The sequence below is a fragment of the Arachis hypogaea genome, chromosome 13, assembly GCF_003086295.3.
Source record: "Arachis hypogaea cultivar Tifrunner chromosome 13, arahy.Tifrunner.gnm2.J5K5, whole genome shotgun sequence".
Classification (NCBI taxonomy): domain Eukaryota; kingdom Viridiplantae; phylum Streptophyta; class Magnoliopsida; order Fabales; family Fabaceae; genus Arachis; species Arachis hypogaea.
The window spans coordinates 12,240,276-12,260,744 of NC_092048.1; the positions used below are offsets into that span (position 1 = coordinate 12,240,276).

General features: G+C 31.6%; 3 protein-coding genes across 8 annotated transcripts; 2 read left to right on the top strand and 1 right to left on the bottom strand.

The window, feature by feature from the left end:
* Positions 1 to 695: 695 nt before the first annotated feature.
* LOC112737247 (histone acetyltransferase MCC1) lies at positions 696 to 4,179 on the top strand. 6 transcript variants are annotated; one of them, XM_029291447.2, is made up of 7 exons: positions 731 to 853; positions 1,123 to 1,158; positions 1,667 to 1,903; positions 1,992 to 2,136; positions 2,739 to 2,838; positions 2,922 to 3,150; positions 3,751 to 4,179. In XM_029291447.2, the coding sequence occupies exons 3-7, from the start codon at positions 1,797 to 1,799 to the stop codon at positions 3,935 to 3,937; spliced, it is 768 nt and encodes a 255-aa protein (XP_029147280.1). In that variant the 5' UTR covers positions 731 to 853; positions 1,123 to 1,158; positions 1,667 to 1,796; the 3' UTR covers positions 3,938 to 4,179. The 6 variants fall into 6 exon arrangements, with proteins under 6 accessions (XP_025642837.1, XP_029147280.1, XP_029147281.1 ...); XM_029291448.2 differs by having other exon boundaries at positions 1,705 to 1,903; XM_072211253.1 differs by lacking the exon at positions 731 to 853 and adding an exon at positions 955 to 1,008.
* A 273-nt stretch (positions 4,180 to 4,452) lies between these two features.
* LOC112737248 (cation/H(+) antiporter 19-like) lies at positions 4,453 to 7,428 on the bottom strand. Its single transcript, XM_025787054.3, has 3 exons — positions 7,131 to 7,428; positions 5,974 to 6,975; positions 4,453 to 5,821 (listed from the first exon to the last, which is right to left on the bottom strand). Exons 1-3 carry the CDS (start codon positions 7,332 to 7,334, stop codon positions 4,574 to 4,576), a joined length of 2,454 nt encoding a protein of 817 aa, XP_025642839.1. The 5' UTR covers positions 7,335 to 7,428; the 3' UTR covers positions 4,453 to 4,573.
* Positions 7,429 to 11,117: 3,689 nt separating this feature from the next.
* LOC112737249 (norbelladine synthase) lies at positions 11,118 to 12,949 on the top strand. The gene is made up of 2 exons (XM_025787055.2): positions 11,118 to 12,166; positions 12,509 to 12,949. Exons 1-2 carry the CDS (start codon positions 11,983 to 11,985, stop codon positions 12,799 to 12,801), a joined length of 477 nt encoding a protein of 158 aa, XP_025642840.1. The 5' UTR covers positions 11,118 to 11,982; the 3' UTR covers positions 12,802 to 12,949.
* Positions 12,950 to 20,469: the final 7,520 nt, after the last annotated feature.

The following is a 20,469-nucleotide window of genomic DNA, read 5'->3' on the forward strand; positions in this document are numbered from 1 at the left end:
TTACAAACAGAAGTAAAAGTTAGCAGTGGCACAGACAAAAAGATCAAAATAAAAACAGGCTAAAAAATTTGGATATGGAAGTAGGAGGAGTGTTATACTTTAACGTAATAATTTTTTTTGTATTTTTAAATTATAGGAAGTACACAAATTGGATCTGAGTTGTGTTTAAAAAATTTTAAAAATTTGGAATACACAAATCGGATCTACCAATTTGTGTTTAAAAAATAAAAAAATTTGGAGTACACAAATCGGACTGTCCGATTTATGTACTCCAAATTTTTTTAATTTTTTAAACACAAATCGGACGTTCTGAGTACAGAAATCAGACGGTCCGATTTGTATTCCGTAAATTAAATCATCACAATTTAAAAAAACACCATTATTAACCCAATATTAAAAATAAAAATGTGATAAAACAAGCACAGACAATTACCACAAAAAAAAAAAACACAAATAAAAAGATAAAAAATAAATATAAAAATAAAAAATCAAATTGGATTGTTTTAGTGAATAATTCACTAGCCCGCTTAAACAAGCGTAGGGAGTTTACCCTTATACATGCAATAACTCATGGCAAACCTTTAAATAGAGTTCAGCGAAAAATTAATCTTTAATTTGTCGGACTAAGAGATACGTGAAAAATAAAATAAAATAAAATAAAATTAAAATAAAAAGAAAAAGAAAAAGAAAAAGAAAAAGAAGAAAAAGGTGGTTCCCAGTTACAGGGTGACAGGGTAGTATCCTTAACACGTATTCTGTTCAGACTGAGAGACTCAGATCATCATCTTTCAACCGCGAACACCCAAAGCCAAAATCTCTGCTTCTACTCTCTTCACTTTTCGCCTCGCATCTGGTTCGTTCCCCCTTCTCCATCTTTTTTCTTTTTATTCTAAATCCTCCAATTTTACTCCTTTCGTTTCTGATCTTCCTTATGTTTTCGATCCTGTAGAATCATATTGCTTATGCTGTTTCTCATGCACTATGTTTATATGATTCCCAATTACCATTGTAGGGTTTCCAATTTGAAACCAATTTTGTCTCTATTCTGATCTTAACTTACTGTTTTGGAATTTGGATCTCTATAATAAATATCCACCTTACACTATTTCTCCACTGTTGCAGTTATAACCACCTCTCTGCTTCAATTAATTATTGAAAGTAATAGTCTCTTTATCCCGCGTTCTTAAGTTTTCGATTTCGGTTTCTATTTCATGCTGCGCACTCCACTTCAATCTTTTTGTTCCATGGAATTGAATATTGAAATGTGAAACCACTAGCTTGTAGATATTCCAATATAGCTTAGCTGGCAGAGAAGCCTCTGTAATTCATAGTTAGTTACCTTATTTGAGAAGTAGCCAGGCTCAATTGAAGGCCATTCAGGTTTTCATTAAATAAAGACACTGAATTTATATGGTTGTAAAGCTCTCCAATGAGTACATATCTCTTCCCCTGTTTTCTTTTGTGTTCCACTTCAGCTTTTCCCCTCAATAACAAAGCCAAATTCTTTTACATTACGTTGCTTAACAGGAATTGATTTTTATTTCCTGGAACAGAAATGGGAAAAACACTTCATGTTCTTTCTTTCTTTTTTTGGGTGGCAGTTATACTATTTCTAATTCTAATATGTTATACATGTGATGAATCTGAAATTCTGCTGAATGTGCAGTAATAGCAAGTATTCAATGGCCTTTATCATTGTTGTAGAGTAAATGGAAGGAGAAGTGGTTGCACGACTGTTCCAAGGATATCAGATATTTGCTGGCGATTAAGTTATTTCTTCTTGAACAAAAACCTCAATGGTAGCCCCAAAATTTTCTACTAAGCCAAAAATATGCTACAGGCCCATTCGACCTTCTGACTTAGAGACTTTAGAGCATATCCATACGAAACTGTTTCCCATCAGGTCAGATAATGAAAAATTGAAAATGTTTCAGTGTTTTAGGTATGTGCCCATGAAATTGTGTTACTTAGAAGTCTTGTCAATTTTTCAGGTATGAAGCTACTTTCTTCCACGATGTGGTAAATGGATGTGACATTGTGTCATGGGGAGTTGTAGACTCTAATCGACCAGATGGCCGGTGTGATGAGCTCATTGGATTTGTGACAGCACGGGTTGTTTTTGCGAAAGAAAGCGAGGTTGGTCTTTGTTTTTGATTTCTCCAAACAGATTTAACAAGTTTTGTGCATCTGTGCCTGCTTGAATTTTAGACTGAAAGAAAAGCTGTGAGTTTTAAGTCTTCTAACCTGTGTTAAAGCATCATTCATTTGTAAAGTATGAATCTTTATTGCTTTGATGAATTATTTGGTGATTTTAAAGGATATATTTTATATAGCAAACTGTTAATTGAAAACTTATTTAGGATGCATTAATAGTCTTAAAAAGCAAATATCAGTTGCAGTTCATGCTATGGCTACAAACCAACTAACCAAGGCAAACTTGATGAGAAAGTTTAGTGCTTAAAATCTGTAATCTGATTCAATAAATTGTTTTGATTCCAAAATAATCAAGACAAACATGATCTTATACTAGTTTTTAATACTCACAATCTGATTAAGTTGTTTTGTTATTTTGTTAGTTTTCTACTGCTAACTTCCGTTGGATAATGGCTTGATAAAATTGACTTCACAAGAAATATACAAATTGTCTCCTAGGATAGGCCCTTTTTAGCATACAAAATTTTTATTGCCTTCACTTACTGATAATTGTGAATCTTTGCTGATTAATCTTATTCCTGTAGATAGTGGATCTGCTTGGATATGACTCGGCCAAATCAGATCAAACTTTAGTTTACATTCTGACGCTTGGAGTAGTGGATACTTATAGGAATCTTGGAATCGGTAGGAGTTTGTATCTTTTTCAATATTGGATTTCTGCATGTATAATTGGTAGTTTAGCAGTCTAATTTATGCCCCATCTGCAGCATCTTCTCTGATTAAGGAGGTCATAAAATATGCTTCAAGCATTCCAACATGCCGAGCTGTTTATTTGCACGTAATTTCTTACAACAACCCGGCAATCTTTTTGTACAAGAAAATGTCTTTCAAGTGCATAAGGAGGCTGCAGGGTTTTTATTTAATCAATGGCCAACATTATGATTCATACTTGTTCGTGTACTATGTAAATGGGGGACGATCTCCTTGCTCACCATTGTAAGTACAAAACACCTTCTTTTCCTTGACTCGTTGGCACTAAATCAATATTTTGGAAAACTAACCAGATGTTGAACCAGTAAAGCTTTTGGTTCATGATCCAATTGGTTCAACCAGCTAAATTAGTAATTGAACAGTTATTATATATCCTGGTTGAACAAAAAAAAAAACTACTTGAACCGAGAACATGAATGGTTCACACTGTAATCGGTTTAAAACATCGCATTACACATTTTTTAATTAACCTTTTAAAAGATAATGTATGATTTTTGCACCTTTACTATTCATTTGGATTTGGGACATGAGTTCTTCTTAAACCTTTTTTTGCCCAATCAAATTAGGTAACCAATAAGGGTCTTCTTTATTGATATGTACATCTTATTATTTTGTGACAAGTATTTCGTTTCTATGATTAAAAAAATTGTTGTTTTTAACTCATATCATGTGGCACATAATGAAACACTACCTTAATTGGATTTCAATCCAATTTACAAATTGCAAGCGCCTTTTGTATTTCGCGGACATGCATATCTTTTTGCACTTCTATTTAAACACAAGTAAAATCGCCTCAAGAATTGTAATTCCAACTTCTCATTTCAGAGAGCTACTTGCCGCAATAGTAAGTTACTTGAGGAGCGGCTTTAAGTTGATGGCTGCAAGGCTGTGCAAGAGTGACGACAGGAAGATCTCAAAGTGGGCAAAGTGTAAAGAAAGCCATTCTCTTGTGTCCCCAACACATAACAAGAGAAACCTAGCAGTGGAGTGTACTGGATATGATGTTGTTTAATCCTATATTTATTTATTTATTGTTTCTTTTTTAGTCTTTACCCTTCCTACTATTACCTGTATCATTCAACTCTACTCTTGATTGCCTCCAGAAAAGGTTATATTGAAACCAAATAATACCTATTGTAACTACCACGTGCTTAATAAACTTCCCATCTCCTGTAGAAGTTTTTACTGTTTGTGCAAGCTATGTGATATTGTTGACCATTTTAACAATGATAAATTGCATTGAGTTTCCATAAACCTAAATAGTATTGTACACAACACACTCTGATTTGTAAAGACATACACTAACAATTGAGGTTAAATGATATCATACTCGGTATCATTGAATTCTTTACTGTGTGATATGATACTGTCCTCCCTTGTAAACATGGACCTATTAGTACATGTAGATGTCATTTAAGCATTGGTAGTTAGTTGAAACAATGGAAGCAGAAATGGTATCTCAATATGGAGTGAAATTCTAACTTCTAAAGGTTCATATTTTCTAACTTTTACAAACCAGTTAGTAGTTTCAGATTTTGTTCTACCTTTATTTTTGTATCTTATTTCTACATGTCTTGAGAGTCAACAACTCCATACACAAACTTTGCCTCTACATTCCTATGTAACAAAATGAATCTATCTATGAACTCTACAAAGGATGATTTGGTGTATCTGGCATATTTGAGTAATCAGAAACCTCCAGTACCAGTGGGTGTATGTCTGATTTTGGATTATATTGCTGAAACACTACAACAGAAGCAGAAGTGGAGAAATCTGAAGAAGCCAAGTAGCTTCCAACAGGACCAAGCTCTGAACAATCACTTGTGTTTACCAAAGGTGCTACTTGTGGAATCCTACCTACCAAAACTAGATTGCTCCTACTCTTTTCCATCAATACATTTTTAACATCATCTTTGTTTTCCACCAACCTTTCCTCATACACTATAGATTCTTCACTACTACTGCTTACACTTAAGAACTCAGACCAAAACTGGTCATCCTCTCTTTTATCTTCATCAATGGTTGTTCCATCAGCCACAGTTATTACCTTCTTGTCCTTGTTTGCTGTTAGACCAACCAAGTTGGCACCAAAGGCGAATGTCTGCCCTGGTGGAGCTATAAACTTGATGACAGTAAGCAAAATTCCGGGATGCTCAGCCAATCTCATACCATAGGCTAGTGCTTCGCGGTCATCACGTCCTCCAAAGAATGCAGCCACTACATTGTAGGAAACATCACTGGCTGGAACTTGTCTTTCCCCTCCAAGGCCACGATCAACCAAAATTCCCACGGAGCAAGGAGCATGGCTCAGGACATTATTATTCACCATCCGAAATGAATGTCCTAGTGACTCCATAGTCCCATCAATGCGTTGGTGTTTGTGGAATGGGAGGAGAATCATTGCTGCTCTCTTTTGGTGCGCGCTGGCGCAGATATCCTCATGGATATTACTGAGAGAAGAGATTGCTGTCATGGGGCGAACATTGACGCTGCTTAGGGGTCCAAAAGCCTGAAATGCGATCACCAAATTATCTTTGCCATCATGTATTTTGTTCCAAAAGGGAAGTCCATTGTTGCGCGCCTTATGAACCATTGTGATGGCTGAAGGTCTCTCTGAGAGTTCCATCAAATGCATAGCATATATGCAAAGTTTCCCTCTCCTTCTAGTTCCCCTTGATGACTCTATCAAATTGATCAAGGTAGGAATATTCCGGTTGCTATGGAAGCAAGCTAGCACCCGAAGCTCAGTGTCAGGATCCTTGCGCTGGATCATCTTATGCTCGTATGGTACTCCTCTTCGAGCTGGCTTATACACTGCCATAACTATTGGAGTTGTGATGAAGGTGGTGAACAATGCCATCAAAACACATATTGCAAATGCCTGATCATTCAATACCTTCATTTGCAAGAAATATGATAGGTGAAATGGTGAGAAATATATGTCATCAAAAACTACTAGTGAGTACTAACTTTTGCCAATGTCTCAAGAAAAGTAACTATATTAAGAAACTGGAGAAAATAACATTTGATGACAGAAGATACCCATACCTTGCGATCCTTGCCAATGTTGAGAACAATGAGCTCCACCAATCCCTTGGTGTTCATGAGAAATCCAAGTGCCAAGGCTTCTCTAAAAGGAACTTTACATAACAATGAAACAGAGAATGTGCCAATGACCTTTCCAAAGCAAGCAGTGAATATAACTAGTGCTAGCAATCCCCAAGAAAGTGCTCCTCTTATACTTGACACATCAGTCTTCAATCCACTTGACACAAAATACAGTGGTAAGAAAAGGCCTGTTACAATGTCTTCTATCTTCTCTGTCAATACCTCAGCAAAAGGGCCATCCTTGGGAACAATTACGCCTACTACAAATGCGCCAAAGAGCGCGTGGATGCCAATGGCATCCGTGACAAAGCTGCAAGCCAGGACTAGTGTCAAGGTAAAGCATATGTAGGTCTCCTTCACTGGCTCGCCCTCAAGCGAATGCTTAGCCATTATGTTAAGAATTGGTTTAATGGCAAAGATGGCAAAGAGAACAAAACCAGCACCACAAAGCAAGACCCAAAGTGAAATCAATGGGGAAGTTTCTGAGCCAGAGAGGGCTATGGCCAGAGCAAGTAGTATCCATGCTGCAACATCATTGACAGCTGCAGCCGACATTGCTATGCGTCCAACATCAGTTGTGAGGAGTTTAAGCTCAGCTAGGATGCGAGCTAGGACTGGAAAGGCTGTGATTGAGAGTGCAACTCCCATGAAGAGAAGGAATGGTGTTGGATTAGTACCTTTGGAAATGGTGGCTTTGAGAGCAAATGATGTTCCAATGCCAAGTACAAAAGGGAATGTGATCCCTGCAAGGGCTATGCACAAGGCCTTAGCTCCTGTTTTTCGAATCGAACTAATGTCTAGCTCAAGACCAACCAGAAACAAGAAGAACAAAAGACCAACATTGGCTAATGTCTCAAGAACAGTTAAACTTTTGTTGGGGAAAACTGTCTTAAGGAATTTCTCATATCTCCCAATTGCAGATGGCCCAAGTAGTATTCCACCCTGCATTAGAATTTTGAGGACCAAGAAATTCATGAAACAAGATTTAATTGGATATGGCAATGATTTGCATAAAAAAGAAAAAATCTTTCATGTCATAGTTTCAAGGCAAGGATTCATGCAATGAAGGGTCTAATTCTTATTCATGAAAAACTTACAATAATTTCTGCAATGACTCTAGGTTGTTTGAGAGGCCTGCAAATCAGTGCAAGGAATCTGGTGAAGGCAACAACCAAACATATCTGAAGGATCAACAATGGAAGTGCAAAATCCAAAGGGTTTTCATGTTGGAATGCTCCGTTGGATACAGCTTTCATTGGTGTTGAACATGTTGAAGAATTAGGAGGAGCAGTAGTGGCCATTTCCAATGGATTCAGGCCTTACTAACAGAAGAAAAAAAAAGAGAATTATCGAGACACATAGAAAGGTTCATATGTGCATGGAATGAGAAAGAATGTGAAGGGACAAAACATGTGTCAACACTAGCTAATGTGACCAATTTGTGAACACACACAAACGCGAATTTCTGATAGATGGTGAATGGTGAAAGATCAAAGGCAATGAACTTTTTGAGGTTTGCTTCTTTTCCTATAGATAGTATCTCGTGTTATAAGGGCTATGCATTTTGTTATGATGGAAAATGTTCACTCTCTTATATATGAATAGGAAGTGTTGAGAGGTTTATTTTAACTATATAGTTAACTACACGTACGGTTCAAATCCTACTTTGCATGAAGAAAGTTGATTAATTCATTTAGAATATTGGTGTGGCTTATTTTTATATTTATAAACTTTTTTATCTTAGTAGGTATAAAATGAGTCATTCATTACTATTCGTTATAATATTTCGATTTTTTTTTCTCAGAAAGCAAACAAAATCATATTTTTAATGATTTATTATTATTGCTATTATTATTTTTGGTCATATGATAATTAATTTCATTCACTGCAGTTTTGTAGGACAAAGCTTGTTATTCCTGGATTTTAAAACAAACAAACAAATAAATAATCATGTTTTTATAGGGCTAAATAGAAGAGTTTATTTTTTGTAAAATTTAAATGCGCTCAAAAGCTAGACCTAAGAAGCCAACGGACTATAGATATAATTTTTCTATACTCACTTAGAAGTTGCAGTTTAAGTGTGTGTTTGGATTACAGTTTGTAAACGGGAGTTTGCATAAAATTGATTTTGTAAAATTGATTTTGATGAAAAGTAAGTTTGTGTTAACGTAATTTATGTTTGGCAATTTTTATATCAAAATTGATTATAGTAAAATAAATCTTGTTTGGATTATACTACTCAAAATCATTTTTAGATGAAAAATTACAAAAGAGACATCAATTTAAATAATTTTTTTATATACATGCAAAATTAAAACGCTAACAAAAATAATATAAAAAATATTTATCATATAAATAAAATAAATATAATAAAAAATAAAAATATGGAAAAAAGTACTATAAATTTTATAATATCAAACAAAAAGAAAATATTCTATAATTTTTTTTAGTACGGTCAGTACTCTTTAATTTAGTATTATTTTGGACAATAATCCATTTCCTTTATTGTATCAACTATTTTTCATTATCTATGACTCTATTGTTACTTATAATTAGTTTTTATTTATTTTGTCTTTTTTTTTATAAGATCATAATTTATATTATAAAATTTTGATAATAAATGTAGTATATAATAATTACAATTATAAATTTTATAAAATCAGAATAAAAAATAAAAAATTAATACAAAACAAAAATAGAGTACATCAAAGAATAAAAAAAATTGATACAGATAAGAAATAATAAAAATATCATAAAACCAACAACATATAGAAAAAATAAAATAAAAGGTAAATAAAATTCATATGAATAAAATTAAATAAAAAAATAAAAAAATTTCATACACAACATAAATACAATGCAGTAAAGGAGGATAGAAAAAAAAAGAATTCATATGAACAAATAATAATAAAAATATCATAAAATTAATAAAATATCTAAAAATTAGAGCATAATAAAAAAATCAACAACATTTGTTATATGAATAAAAAAAATACAATAAAATAAATAAAAATCACATGAACAAAGTCAAACAAAAATAAAAAAATTTTATAAAAAATATACATATAAAAAATAGTATAGTAAATGATAAAAAAAACTCATATAAAAACATAACATGAGAAATTAGAATACTACACAAATAATATAAAAATATTTATCCTATAAATATAAAATACAATAAAAAATATAAAAATTAAAATATGAAAGTGAGTACTAAAAATAATAAAAAAAATTAAAATATTCACTTTGCTAGTGATTGAAACAAATTTGAACCATTTTGATGAAAAAAAATTGGAACTAAGAACAAGTAGGAAGAACTATAGATCCTTTGTATAGAAGAAAATGAAGGATATGATTGGTAAAAAAGAAATAAAATTTTCACCTAATTTTCTAAGATAATCAGTTACCATGAACGTGAAACACAGAAGTTACAAATTTTAGCTTCTCCTGAACGTACGTTTAAAGGCAGAATCACTTATGCGTTCAGAAGAATAAAAGTTGCCAAACATAAAAGTGAAACTTTCAAGAGAATCAAACATGCTTCTTTCCTCCTCAACGCGTTTGCCAAACACACCCTAAGTCTTATTTCTAATTAAAACAAAAGAAAAAAGCTAGACCCAAGAAAAGGGAGAGTGTGTGCGTGCCTGTAGGGGTGCACAGACCCGGCCCGACCCGAAGGCCCGACCCGGTCCCGAACACTTTTGGGGCTAATTTGGTGTGATTTCGTCGGGTTTAGGGCCGGGTAAGGGTCTAAAAAATAGACCCGGTCATTATTTCGGGTCGGGTCCGGGCCATAGCTCGGGCCACCCGAAGTCGGTCCGGTGGCCCGGTCATCATACACAATTAATATTTTGTGTTATTAGTGATGGATCATGACTATTCTTATGTGGAATTTAAGTATTGTAAATCTTAATATTTTGTGTTATTAATCATTATAAGACTATAAGTTAATGTTTTATATTTAGAATGCATAAGACTTTAGACTAATGCATAATATTGTGTTATTTGTATTGATTTAAATATTTGGTATTATTAGACAATATTAGTATTGATTGTGGTTATACTTTAGTATTGATTGTGGTTATGCTTTAATTTTGAAGAAGGGTTGGTTCTTGTTATATTTTTTTAATTGAATTTTACCATGTTAAATAATGGTTGGAGTCTTGGAAATTTAGATATTTTTACATGTTAGCTTACAAGAAGGTATCAACGTAATGTAATGTTAACGGCCCGATTTTCACCCGGTATAATTGTGGCCCGAAAGTGTATTGGTTTCATCGGGTCTAGGGTCGAGTTCGAGTCTAATAAATAGACCCGATATATATTTCGGATCGAGTCTGGATCACATCAAACCCGACTTCACCCGACCCATGTGCACCCCTACGTGCCTGTTAGCGTGAGTGTTTTTTTTTTTTTTTTTGGACTGTGCGTGAGTGAGTATTTAAGTTGACCAATCAAGACAAAAAAAAAAATTGACCAAGAAAAAATCTTGTGTAAATTATGTCAAAAAATATAATCTATGACCCAAAGTCCCAAGCAGAATTCAAAGTAAATCATGTCCACATAAATATATTAGCTTTAGAATACCCAAAATAATATTATAATAATATATTAGTTTCAGCACAAATAATAAATTATTAATGTTTTTATTTATGCAAATTGCAAACCTTATTGGGGTAAGTTTATCTAATGTTTAAAGTAGTTTTAAACTAGTTAAAAGTTCAAGCTTCCAACTTTAATTGGGCATAAGCTACGATACATGTGGATTAAAATTAAATTAATCTTTAACTAATTTAGATTGATCTAATGATTAATTTATTGGTTCTTTAAATGTGTTGATAGAAATGTCGTTTTAGCAACTTATTAGTACATAACAAATTCTTAAATAAAACTCTTAATACTTTTTTTAATAGAATACAAACAAAATAAAATATAAACAAAATAACCTTAGAAATATAATAGATTACAAGTAGAACATATGATAAATCACCAATATGAATTTATGAGGCAAATACTAATGTATAATCATGCAATTGAAGTAGTTAAGAACTATTTTTGGTACATAGTGGAAGCATTTGACCTTTTTTTTTTTTGTCAGTAAATTAGACAACTCCCAATCTTAGATAATCCAATGAATTAGATAATTCTCAATTTTAGATATATAACACATCTACACACTCTTCACACATCACATTTTTTTCTCAATTATATTCTCTAGAATTTAAATCCTAGACCTTTGACCTAGAAAGGAGAAGATATGCCATTAAAGCTAAGGCTTATTAGCAGTGGAAGCATTTGACTAAACTGAAAATGAAGTTTTACCACATTATTCCCTACTTGATAAACAGGCCTGGCCTGCCATCGTTGCTAAACCCTAGAAAAACTATATTATTTTTCCTTTTTTCTGAAAAAAAAATTATAGGAATCTTTAGGAGCTAACTTCAGCACAAATTTGAGCCTGCAAATTTGTCGTCACATATACTACAACTTATATAGCGGGGTTATTTGCGAGGTTCAATTTATAATTTAATTCAGTTTATGTTTCTTAATCAAAAAATTATGTATTAATAAAAAAGTTATCATTATCAATAAAAGTTTAATTTCATTTCTTTATAATTTCACATACCTACTACATCTAATATAAAAGACTGCACTCACTATATATTTAAATTATTTTTTAATAATTAACAAAACAAAATATATATTAATTATTAAAACATATTAATATCAAAACAGAATTTATTATAAAAGATATAGACATAAAACAATTATAAAATTATAATAATATAATTTTAATCATTTTTATTTTCTGAATTAAATTAAACTTACGGTAAGGTCTAGATTGGATTGGATATAAACAAATCCACGTCTCACATTTGCCTTGTGGGGACCTATATATATATATGAAGATAGGCTTTATTTTTGTGCAAATTAAATTAAAGAGAGAAGATGTTTGGGAAGGTTGAGCATGAACTAGAGCTTGAGGTGGCAGCAAGTGAAGCATGGAAGCTGTTTGGGACACTTGAGATTGCAAAATTTGTTGAGAAAGAGATGCCACAAATCTTTCAGAAGGTGGAGTTGACGGAAGGAGATGGTGCTCTTGGAACTGTTCTCAAACTAACTTTTGTTCCAGGTAATTAATTTAAATACTCAAATTAATTAGGGTTACTCGTGTATTTTTCTCATTTTTCTAATTTATTCCATCATATTGACCTTAATTCACTACCTATTGCTATTTAGAATTTTTATACTTGCTTATAATGGAAAATGTATACTGCTAGTTAGGTATTAGGTAATCGTTTGTTTTATTTATTTATTTCAATTAATGAAGATTGAGGAGTTTTTTTACCAGTAAAAAAATGTCAGAGCTAGGATATCTTGTTAGCTAGAATTACTCAATTAATAATATTGTTTGATTAATTGTTTTATAGAAGTGTTGAATGACATTGATTTGGTTGACATGGATGTTAATTAGGCATTCCGGGGCCACCAAGTTACAAGGAGAAGTTCACAAAGATTGATAATGAGAAACGCATAAAGGAAACAGAGGTAGTTGAAGGAGGGTACTTGGAGTTAGGGTTCACTCTATTTAGGGTTAGATTTGAAGTGATTGAAAAAGGTGAAGATTCAAGCATAATCAAATCCACAATTGAGTATGAACTCAAAGAAGATCATGCTGCTAATGAATCACTTGTTTCCACTCAGATACTTGCAAATATTGCTGAACTTGCAAAGAATTATCTCAACAAAAACAAGGCTCCAAAATAAGCTTAGCATAAATATCTCAATAAAATAATTATTGCGTTTTAGTTTTGAGATTGAGAGACACCTATGCTATTAAATGAGAATTCATTGATATAGAATGTTGTATTTCTTTGATCAGTAAATGTCATGATTTTTTTATTTTATTTTTCAATATATCTCTAACCTGATAAAATAAGGATTAATTCGTTACGGATTTAAACAAATTTTATCAATTTAATTATTAGTAGTACATACATAATTATTAGGTCTTGTTCTATCAATTCTAAGATGAGCTGCAAACTAGACTAGGCTTTGGGGTTAAGTGGTATTATATATTAGTAATTTTTTATTTGGTATGTCTATAGTGGTTTTATTGTTGTCATATTATAAGGAAAATTAGTGTTTTTAACTTGGATAGAGATTCTGATTTTTATTCTCTGCTATGATTTCAGTAACGTTTCTTGTAATCAGTTTGTATTAATAATACCATATTAGACAAATTTTGTTATTTTATCTCATTTCATGCAAATTCAGCTTTTCCTCACCCATAGTGTAAATAATTACTGCCTCTTATTCTTTCATCTTTTTTTTGGTATATTATTTCTCTCTTTTTTTTGGACATTCTCTCATCTTTATTTCTACCATATTTCTTACTTTACAACATTTATAATTTATTTTTAAAAATATTTAAAAAATTACAAGTTCTCGTTTTAGGCCAATTTTCTGGTGCCGATTATTTTGATATCAAATTTGTCTAATTTTTCTTTTGAAGTATATTTTTAATATTTTGAAATTATTTATTTTCATATTATTTAAACTAAATATTGACTCAATTTTTTTTAGTAATTAGACACCAAAATTTAGGTATTATATCAATCACTTTCTTTTTAGAAAAACAGTAACAACTTCTTTTTCTTGGGTCAGAACATTACAAATTCTTGGGCCTCATTGTGTTTAATTTCATAATTTTTTTGTACTGATTGAAGGCCTAAAATCCAGAAGGGGATTATATTGTGTGAAGCTGGCCCAACAAGGAGTCAAAAAGGAATATAGAAAATTGCCGTGAGAGTTAGGGCTTTTAACCACACACTCTTTTTGAAAGTGCTATCTATGATGGTACAAAATTTTTAATTTCAGGATGCAAGGCCTTAGTCTAGTGGTGATATGATTACTTTTATTTTGCAACAGGTACATTCAAGTTCCAGACTTGGCAGAGGTCACATAGTGAATAAAAATTCTTAGGGTTTAGGGTTTAGTGAATAAAATTCTTATGTTAGAACTAAATTGGGTTGGTATAGTGGTTAGCTCGTTAATCCACTAGTTGGGAGCTCGAATTTGGTTTTGTGCATGTAGCAACCCATTGACCAGCAGTTCTGATCCGTGTGAAAAACCAAAAAAAAAAAAAAATCTTAGTATTGTGTATGCAAAAATATATAATAGGTGAGTATTATGATGTTATAATACCCATGTTTTCCAAAAAAATCCTGTTTAACAAAGAAAAATATCAGTATTCGAGTTTTATTTTAAAAACCTGTCCGAAATGAAATTAACTAATAATATCCTAAGTCTTAAAGAATAAAAAGTATGGCTTTTTCAATATAGTAAATGCATTTAATATATAACATACAAATGTTTTTATCATTCAACCCAACTGAATTGAGGTATATAAAAAAGGAGAGGTCTATCAATAAGAATCTTTTTAATTTCCAAATTAAGACACTAAATTATCTACTATCTAGACAAACAAACACTCATCATTGATTACCGCAGAAAAAGAAAACCGGATATTGTGTAGTTTTGCAATCTCTTAAATTTTGTCCGTGTGTTTTTTCGAAACAGTTTTGTGATAAGAAACTTTGAATTAACTGAAATCTAGTGTTTATATTCATCTCATGTATACAGATATTTAAATTTGTCGGCAAGGATAAATATTCAATATATTATGAAATTATGGCATATATTATGCAAATTGGATTCTGCGCTATAAAGATCCATTGGAGTATTGGTAGAAGAAAATATGAATGGTTAAAAAATCTTTAATTTGTTGAATAGTCTTCTAGAGTAAGCTTCTGACCTTACTAGGTGTGGTAAATCTTTTGCCCAAAGAATTAATGTTCCTTATGATGCCAACTCTCCAACTCTCCTATTAATTATTGATCTATGCCTTCACGGACACTTTATTTAATTGTCATGTCCGCATATCGGACATATTTTAGATACGACACTCGTCCGACACACGTGTCTATCGTGTCCAACCATATTTTAATAAAAAAAAAATTTTTTTCGGACACACTTAGACACACTTAAATACCATCACGTGTCAGCGTGTCCAATTTTATTTTTAACATGTATTTTTAAAATAAGTTTAGAAATAATATATATTATTATTTATTAAAACAAAAAATATTTTAAATACTTTTGTATAATTAAAAGAAGATATTAAAAATAATTAAAAAATTATTTTATATTTTAATACTAATAAAATATCAAAAATTTATTGTAATTTATGTAAAAAATACTTTATATTTAAAATACATGGCGTGTCCCCGTGTCTTATAAGATTTTAAAATTTGTATGTCCGCATGTCCCGTGTCGTGTCCCATATCCGTCTCGGTGTCTGCGCATCATAAATAATTATTTATTTAATTAATGGCGGCTTATTCTCGTACTAATAATCAGTTATCAAAATCGAACTCGACCGATTCGACTGGAAAATCGGTGAACCGGACCTATATTGGTCCGGTCCGATATTTAGATTACGTAAAGAAGAAAACTGATACGAACCGATCAAATTCAGAATGAACCGTTGAAAACCGGTCAAATTTCGATTCGACTGGAAAATCAGTGAATCAGACCTCCGATATTTAGATTGCGTAAAGAAAAAAACCAATACAAACCGGTCAAATTCAAAATGAACCGTTAAAAACCGGTCAAATCCGGTGAAGACCGATCCGACCGAACCGCTTGGTATTGAAAATTTAATCAAAATTCTTGAAGAAAAGGTTCGAACCCTCTCCCTCATAAATAGAAGAACCTTACACAACCACCATGCTGCTGTTGTGTTCATTGATATATATGCAAATATATATAAATATCTTTCATGAGTTTCATCAAATAATTTATTTTTATTTAATTTATTTTAATTTTAGTTATAAATTCACTAATTCTTAAATTAATTATAATTTTTTTTAACAATAATTATAAATTTATTTATTTTTTTTATAATTATATAATATCTATTAATATTATTTTTTAATAAATACTTGTAGTATATAATAGTATAATAAATATAACTTAATTAATAAATTATTAAAAATTAAAAATAATAGTTATTTTAATATAAAAAATAAAATAAAAATATTTATAATAGAATAAAAATAATAAAATATTTATTGTTTTTGTTCTATATTATTTTAAAATAGCTTGAAATTCTTAAAATGTAAGTGAAAAAATATATTTTAAATTTTAATTTTTAATTATTTTTTATTTTTATTTATATAGGACCGAGTCAATTGGTTCAATCAATGATCCACTGGTTGAACTAATAATCAAGTGACCCAATAGCCTGACCGGTTCGATCACCGATTCGGTTCTAACAACTATGCTAATAATAAGTTGAACCACCTTCAGTTTATAATTTGACAAACCATGATCGATAATCCCTTCTATACTGATCGAATTGACAAAACCATTACAATTTCTCTAACGAAATATTATTTTAATTTAGTTAATCCAACAAGTGGCAAACATGTATGTTCTTGCTGAAGTTGACCGGTGTATAGCTCGTCCGTCGATGAATGTCTTCAAGTTTCTCCTCAGGATCGATGAGTTATACGTCGGCAATGAGAGAACAAGGGGGTGGGTACCTGCAAAAGACACTCCGACGCTCAAGTCAGTAAGTGTTTAAGAGGTAGTATAAGAATAATTCTATGAATATAGAATGTAAGACATGAAATAAAAGTTATCATGTGTTATGTTGTGTTTATAATAATTCTATGAATATAGAATGTATTCAGAATATATCTAGAATGTCTCTAGAATATCTCTAGAATGTATCTAGAATGTATCTAAAATCTATTTAAAATGTATAGTGTATATAGAGATTGATGCCTTTTATAGGCATAAAGTTGATGAATAATAGAGTTGATGATATGACCGTTGATCATTAAGTCAGAATAATGGTTATTAAGTCGGTAATAAAGGTGTCAGTTACAAAATGAATGATAATTAAGGCCGAGTTATAACTCATAATGCACAATAAAGACCGAGTTATAAGGTGACGGATCAATGTACAAGATAGGAAAGCGATAACAATATTAATATATTTAACCAATTTAACGAATTCAATGTAATTTCAAGAAGTAACATGGTAGATCTTGTTATTGTTGTTGCACACATTTTTTTTTCCCATACACGAAATCTTGCTTTAAGATTATTTTTTAATTATTTCTAAATTAATATACGGATTCATTCTTAAACTGCATTCATAGTTAATTAAACAAATGTTAATTTTTTATTTATTATATTTTATATAATAGTAGTTTAAATTTAAGAAATAGAGTACAAATTTAAAATTTAGAATTTATTATAATATTTTAAGTATTTTTTAAACTGATGCATTAAACAAATCTTTGTTTTTTTATTTATTATATTTTATATTGATAGTAGTTCAGATTTAAGAAGTAAGATAAAAGTTTAAAATTTGGAATTTATTAGGATATTTTATTTTTTGTTTTCTTTTTATTTTTAATAATAAGATAAATCTCAAGAAATACTGCCTTCTTTACTTTTTTTTTTTTTGAAGAAAAAATTCACACGTAATTATATATCTTCACGTAAAATTGATAGTTAAAAATAATTAAATAATTTGATATGTTTTAACTAAATTATCATCTAATAATTTTTAACTATTAACTTTACATTAATACAACTACATATTATTTCATTTTTACCTTTTTCAAAACACATTAGCATTCGTTTAATATACACAATTAAATATTATAATAAATATGCATAAAACAAACCTAGGTGGCTTGCAAATATGAACAATGAGGTAGTGGTGGGAGAAAAACCCTTGACAAGATCTAACTTCCTTTTAACCCCCTAATTTGACTATTGCATTCAATGATGTCACTTACACTTAAAAAAATTTTCTAATAATGCCATTAGAAGAAAACCTAGCACCAAAGATTTCTCAATATTTATTTTTAAGTGTTCCCACATTTATTATAACATAAATATTTCTTTATTGGTCAATAACTAGAGTTGGTCTTGCTCCCCTTCACTATCAGTATCTCATTGTATAATACATGCTGCAAATCATTTTATACGAAACATATTAATTAAAATGCTAAATATAATGAAGAAGATCTATAAATAATAATTTCCCTCACTGTCAATTCATTCTTGCACACTTAGTTCATGCTGCCGGATTATAACTTTATTTTAATCACTTATCATAAATGGATTTCGTGAAACTTCATGAACGAGTTATTTTTAGTTAAAATATCAAAATATATACATAAAGAATTAGCAAAGGCAACAGGGAACAAATTACAATAAATTAAATTGGTTCCACTACTCCTCAAAATAGGATATTCTTTACAGGCAAGTTAAATTTGATGATTAATTATAATAGGTAGAAGTTATTAATATACAAATTAAAATTATGTTAAGATAGATTACGGGATTATATTATTTAAAAATATTATTTATACACCAAAATTAACTATTAAAGTGTATTTATATTTTAACATGTATTTTATATTGGTGGCTGAAAAGTTAGGTCATAAAAACATGAAATAATCTTTGGTTGTCCACAGTATCCATTGAAAGGTATCAGAATCTAAGCTGAATTAAGAGAAGAGAGGGATTCCAAAAGACTCGAGAAACAGAGTCTAGAGAGCAAGAACGAGAGAGAGAAGGGAAATTGAGTTGTTTCTGTTATTGTGAGGTGTGAATACTGAACTGAACTTAGCTCAACTAAAACAGTTACAAAATCCACTACTTATAGAAAAACTAGTCACAGCTGGCATACTGTTCTGGTTGAGATCTAATTATCTTCTAACTGTATCTTACTTGAAGAGTTACTTAATACTCTATCATGCTCCCTACTTAAGTTGGCCTCTCTTTTTGATGAGTTGCTTAGTACTCTGTCACGCTCCCTGCCTTCAGATGCTTTTGTTTGTTTTGAAGCTTCTATGTTTGCTTTGTCGCAGTCTGCTGCTGCTTCTTGCCTCATGTCATGCAATTCTTCTATTTTTATATCCTTGCTAAAACTTCTGCTCACATTTAGCAAGTCACGAAAATTCAGAAATATAGCAACTGGAAGAGCCTTTGTCAGCACATCAGCTATTTGTACTGACCCTGGAATGTGGCTAATTGTCACTGCCTTCTTTGTGACATAATCTCGCAAAAAGTGTAAGTCAGTTTCAAAATGCTTGGACTTACAGTGTAGTATCGGATTTGTAGCTAGTAGAACGGCACTCAAGTTGTCACAATAGATTAGAGGAGGAGTTGCGCTGTCAAGCTTCAGTTCAATGATAAAACTCTTGATCCAAATCAGCTCAGCCACCAAGTCTGCTAGTGCTCTGTATTCGGCCTCAGTGCTGGATCGTGCCACCACTTATTGCTTTTTGGCACTCCATGATATGAGGTTTCTTCCTAGGAAAACGTAAAAGCCTCCTATGGACTTCCTATCATCTGGGTCACCGCCCCAATCTGAGTCACTGTAGGCTGTGATCTTTATGGAGCAATTTTTGTGTAGATGCAGGCCATAGTTGCTAGTGCCTTATACATACATCAAGATCCTTTTGACTATTTTCCAGTGCTCAATCAAAGGATTTTGAAGAAACTGTGACACTTTGGTGACTGTATATGCTAATTCAGGCCTTGTAATGGTTAGGTATTGTAAGCTACCCACCACTAACCTATACAGTTTGGGGTTATCAAAGCTGGGGCCTCCAAGGGCAGAGAATCTCGTGGAGCAAGGAAGAGGAGTTTGGCACGGTTTACACCCAACCATTCCTATTTTAACAAGTAAGTCTTTTACATATTTTTCCTGTGTAAGAAGCAAACCATCATCACCGGCTTTAGAGACTTGAATTTCTAGGAAATAGTGAAAATTGCCCAGATCCTTGAGTGCAAATCTGCTATTCAGCTGCTGAATTACTTGATCAATTTCGGCATTAGAGCTCCCTGTGATGATAATGTCATCGACATATACTAAAACAAAAGTCCTACATGAACCTGAGAACTTTGTAAACACTGAGATGTCTGATTTTATGGCAGTAAACCCTAAATGGTTTAGGGCTGTAGAGAGTTTTTGATACCAGGCCCTGGGTGCTTGCTTTAATCCATACAGTGCCTTCGTAAGCTTACACACCAAAGTGTTATTGTTGATTTCAAACCCCTGTGGCTGACGCATGTACACGTCTTCACTTAAGTCACTATGCAAAAATACATTGTTGACATCAAGTTGGCGAATGCTCCAGTTCATTGTAAGTGCTGCAGTTAGAATTACTCTGATTGAAGTTGGTTTCACCACTGGACTATAGATTTTAGTGTAGTCAGACCTAGGCTTTTGAGAGAACCCTTGTGCCACTAATCTAGCCTTGTATTTTTGTAACGAGCCGTCAGCATTATATTTTACTCTAAACACCCATTTGCTTCCAATTGCTTCTTTTCCCAGTG

What these genes read in the sequence shown, in the direction of transcription:
- LOC112737249 (XM_025787055.2), top strand. Translation starts at nt 11,983, where the DNA reads ATGTTTGGGAAGGTTGAGCATGAACTAGAGCTTGAGGTGGCAGCAAGT. An exon ending in CAAACTAACTTTTGTTCCAG is followed by an intron (nt 12,167 to 12,508) that starts GTAATTAATTTA and finishes GATGTTAATTAG; the next exon opens with GCATTCCGGGGCCACCAAGT.
- LOC112737247 (XM_025787052.3), top strand. Translation starts at nt 1,797, where the DNA reads ATGGTAGCCCCAAAATTTTCTACTAAGCCAAAAATATGCTACAGGCCC. An exon ending in TTTTTGCGAAAGAAAGCGAG is followed by an intron (nt 2,137 to 2,738) that starts GTTGGTCTTTGT and finishes TTATTCCTGTAG; the next exon opens with ATAGTGGATCTGCTTGGATA. An exon ending in TTATAGGAATCTTGGAATCG is followed by an intron (nt 2,839 to 2,921) that starts GTAGGAGTTTGT and finishes CCCCATCTGCAG; the next exon opens with CATCTTCTCTGATTAAGGAG.
- LOC112737248 (XM_025787054.3), bottom strand. Translation starts at nt 7,334, where the DNA reads ATGGCCACTACTGCTCCTCCTAATTCTTCAACATGTTCAACACCAATG. An exon ending in GAGTCATTGCAGAAATTATT is followed by an intron (nt 6,976 to 7,130) that starts GTAAGTTTTTCA and finishes ATTCTAATGCAG; the next exon opens with GGTGGAATACTACTTGGGCC. An exon ending in ACATTGGCAAGGATCGCAAG is followed by an intron (nt 5,822 to 5,973) that starts GTATGGGTATCT and finishes TTGCAAATGAAG; the next exon opens with GTATTGAATGATCAGGCATT.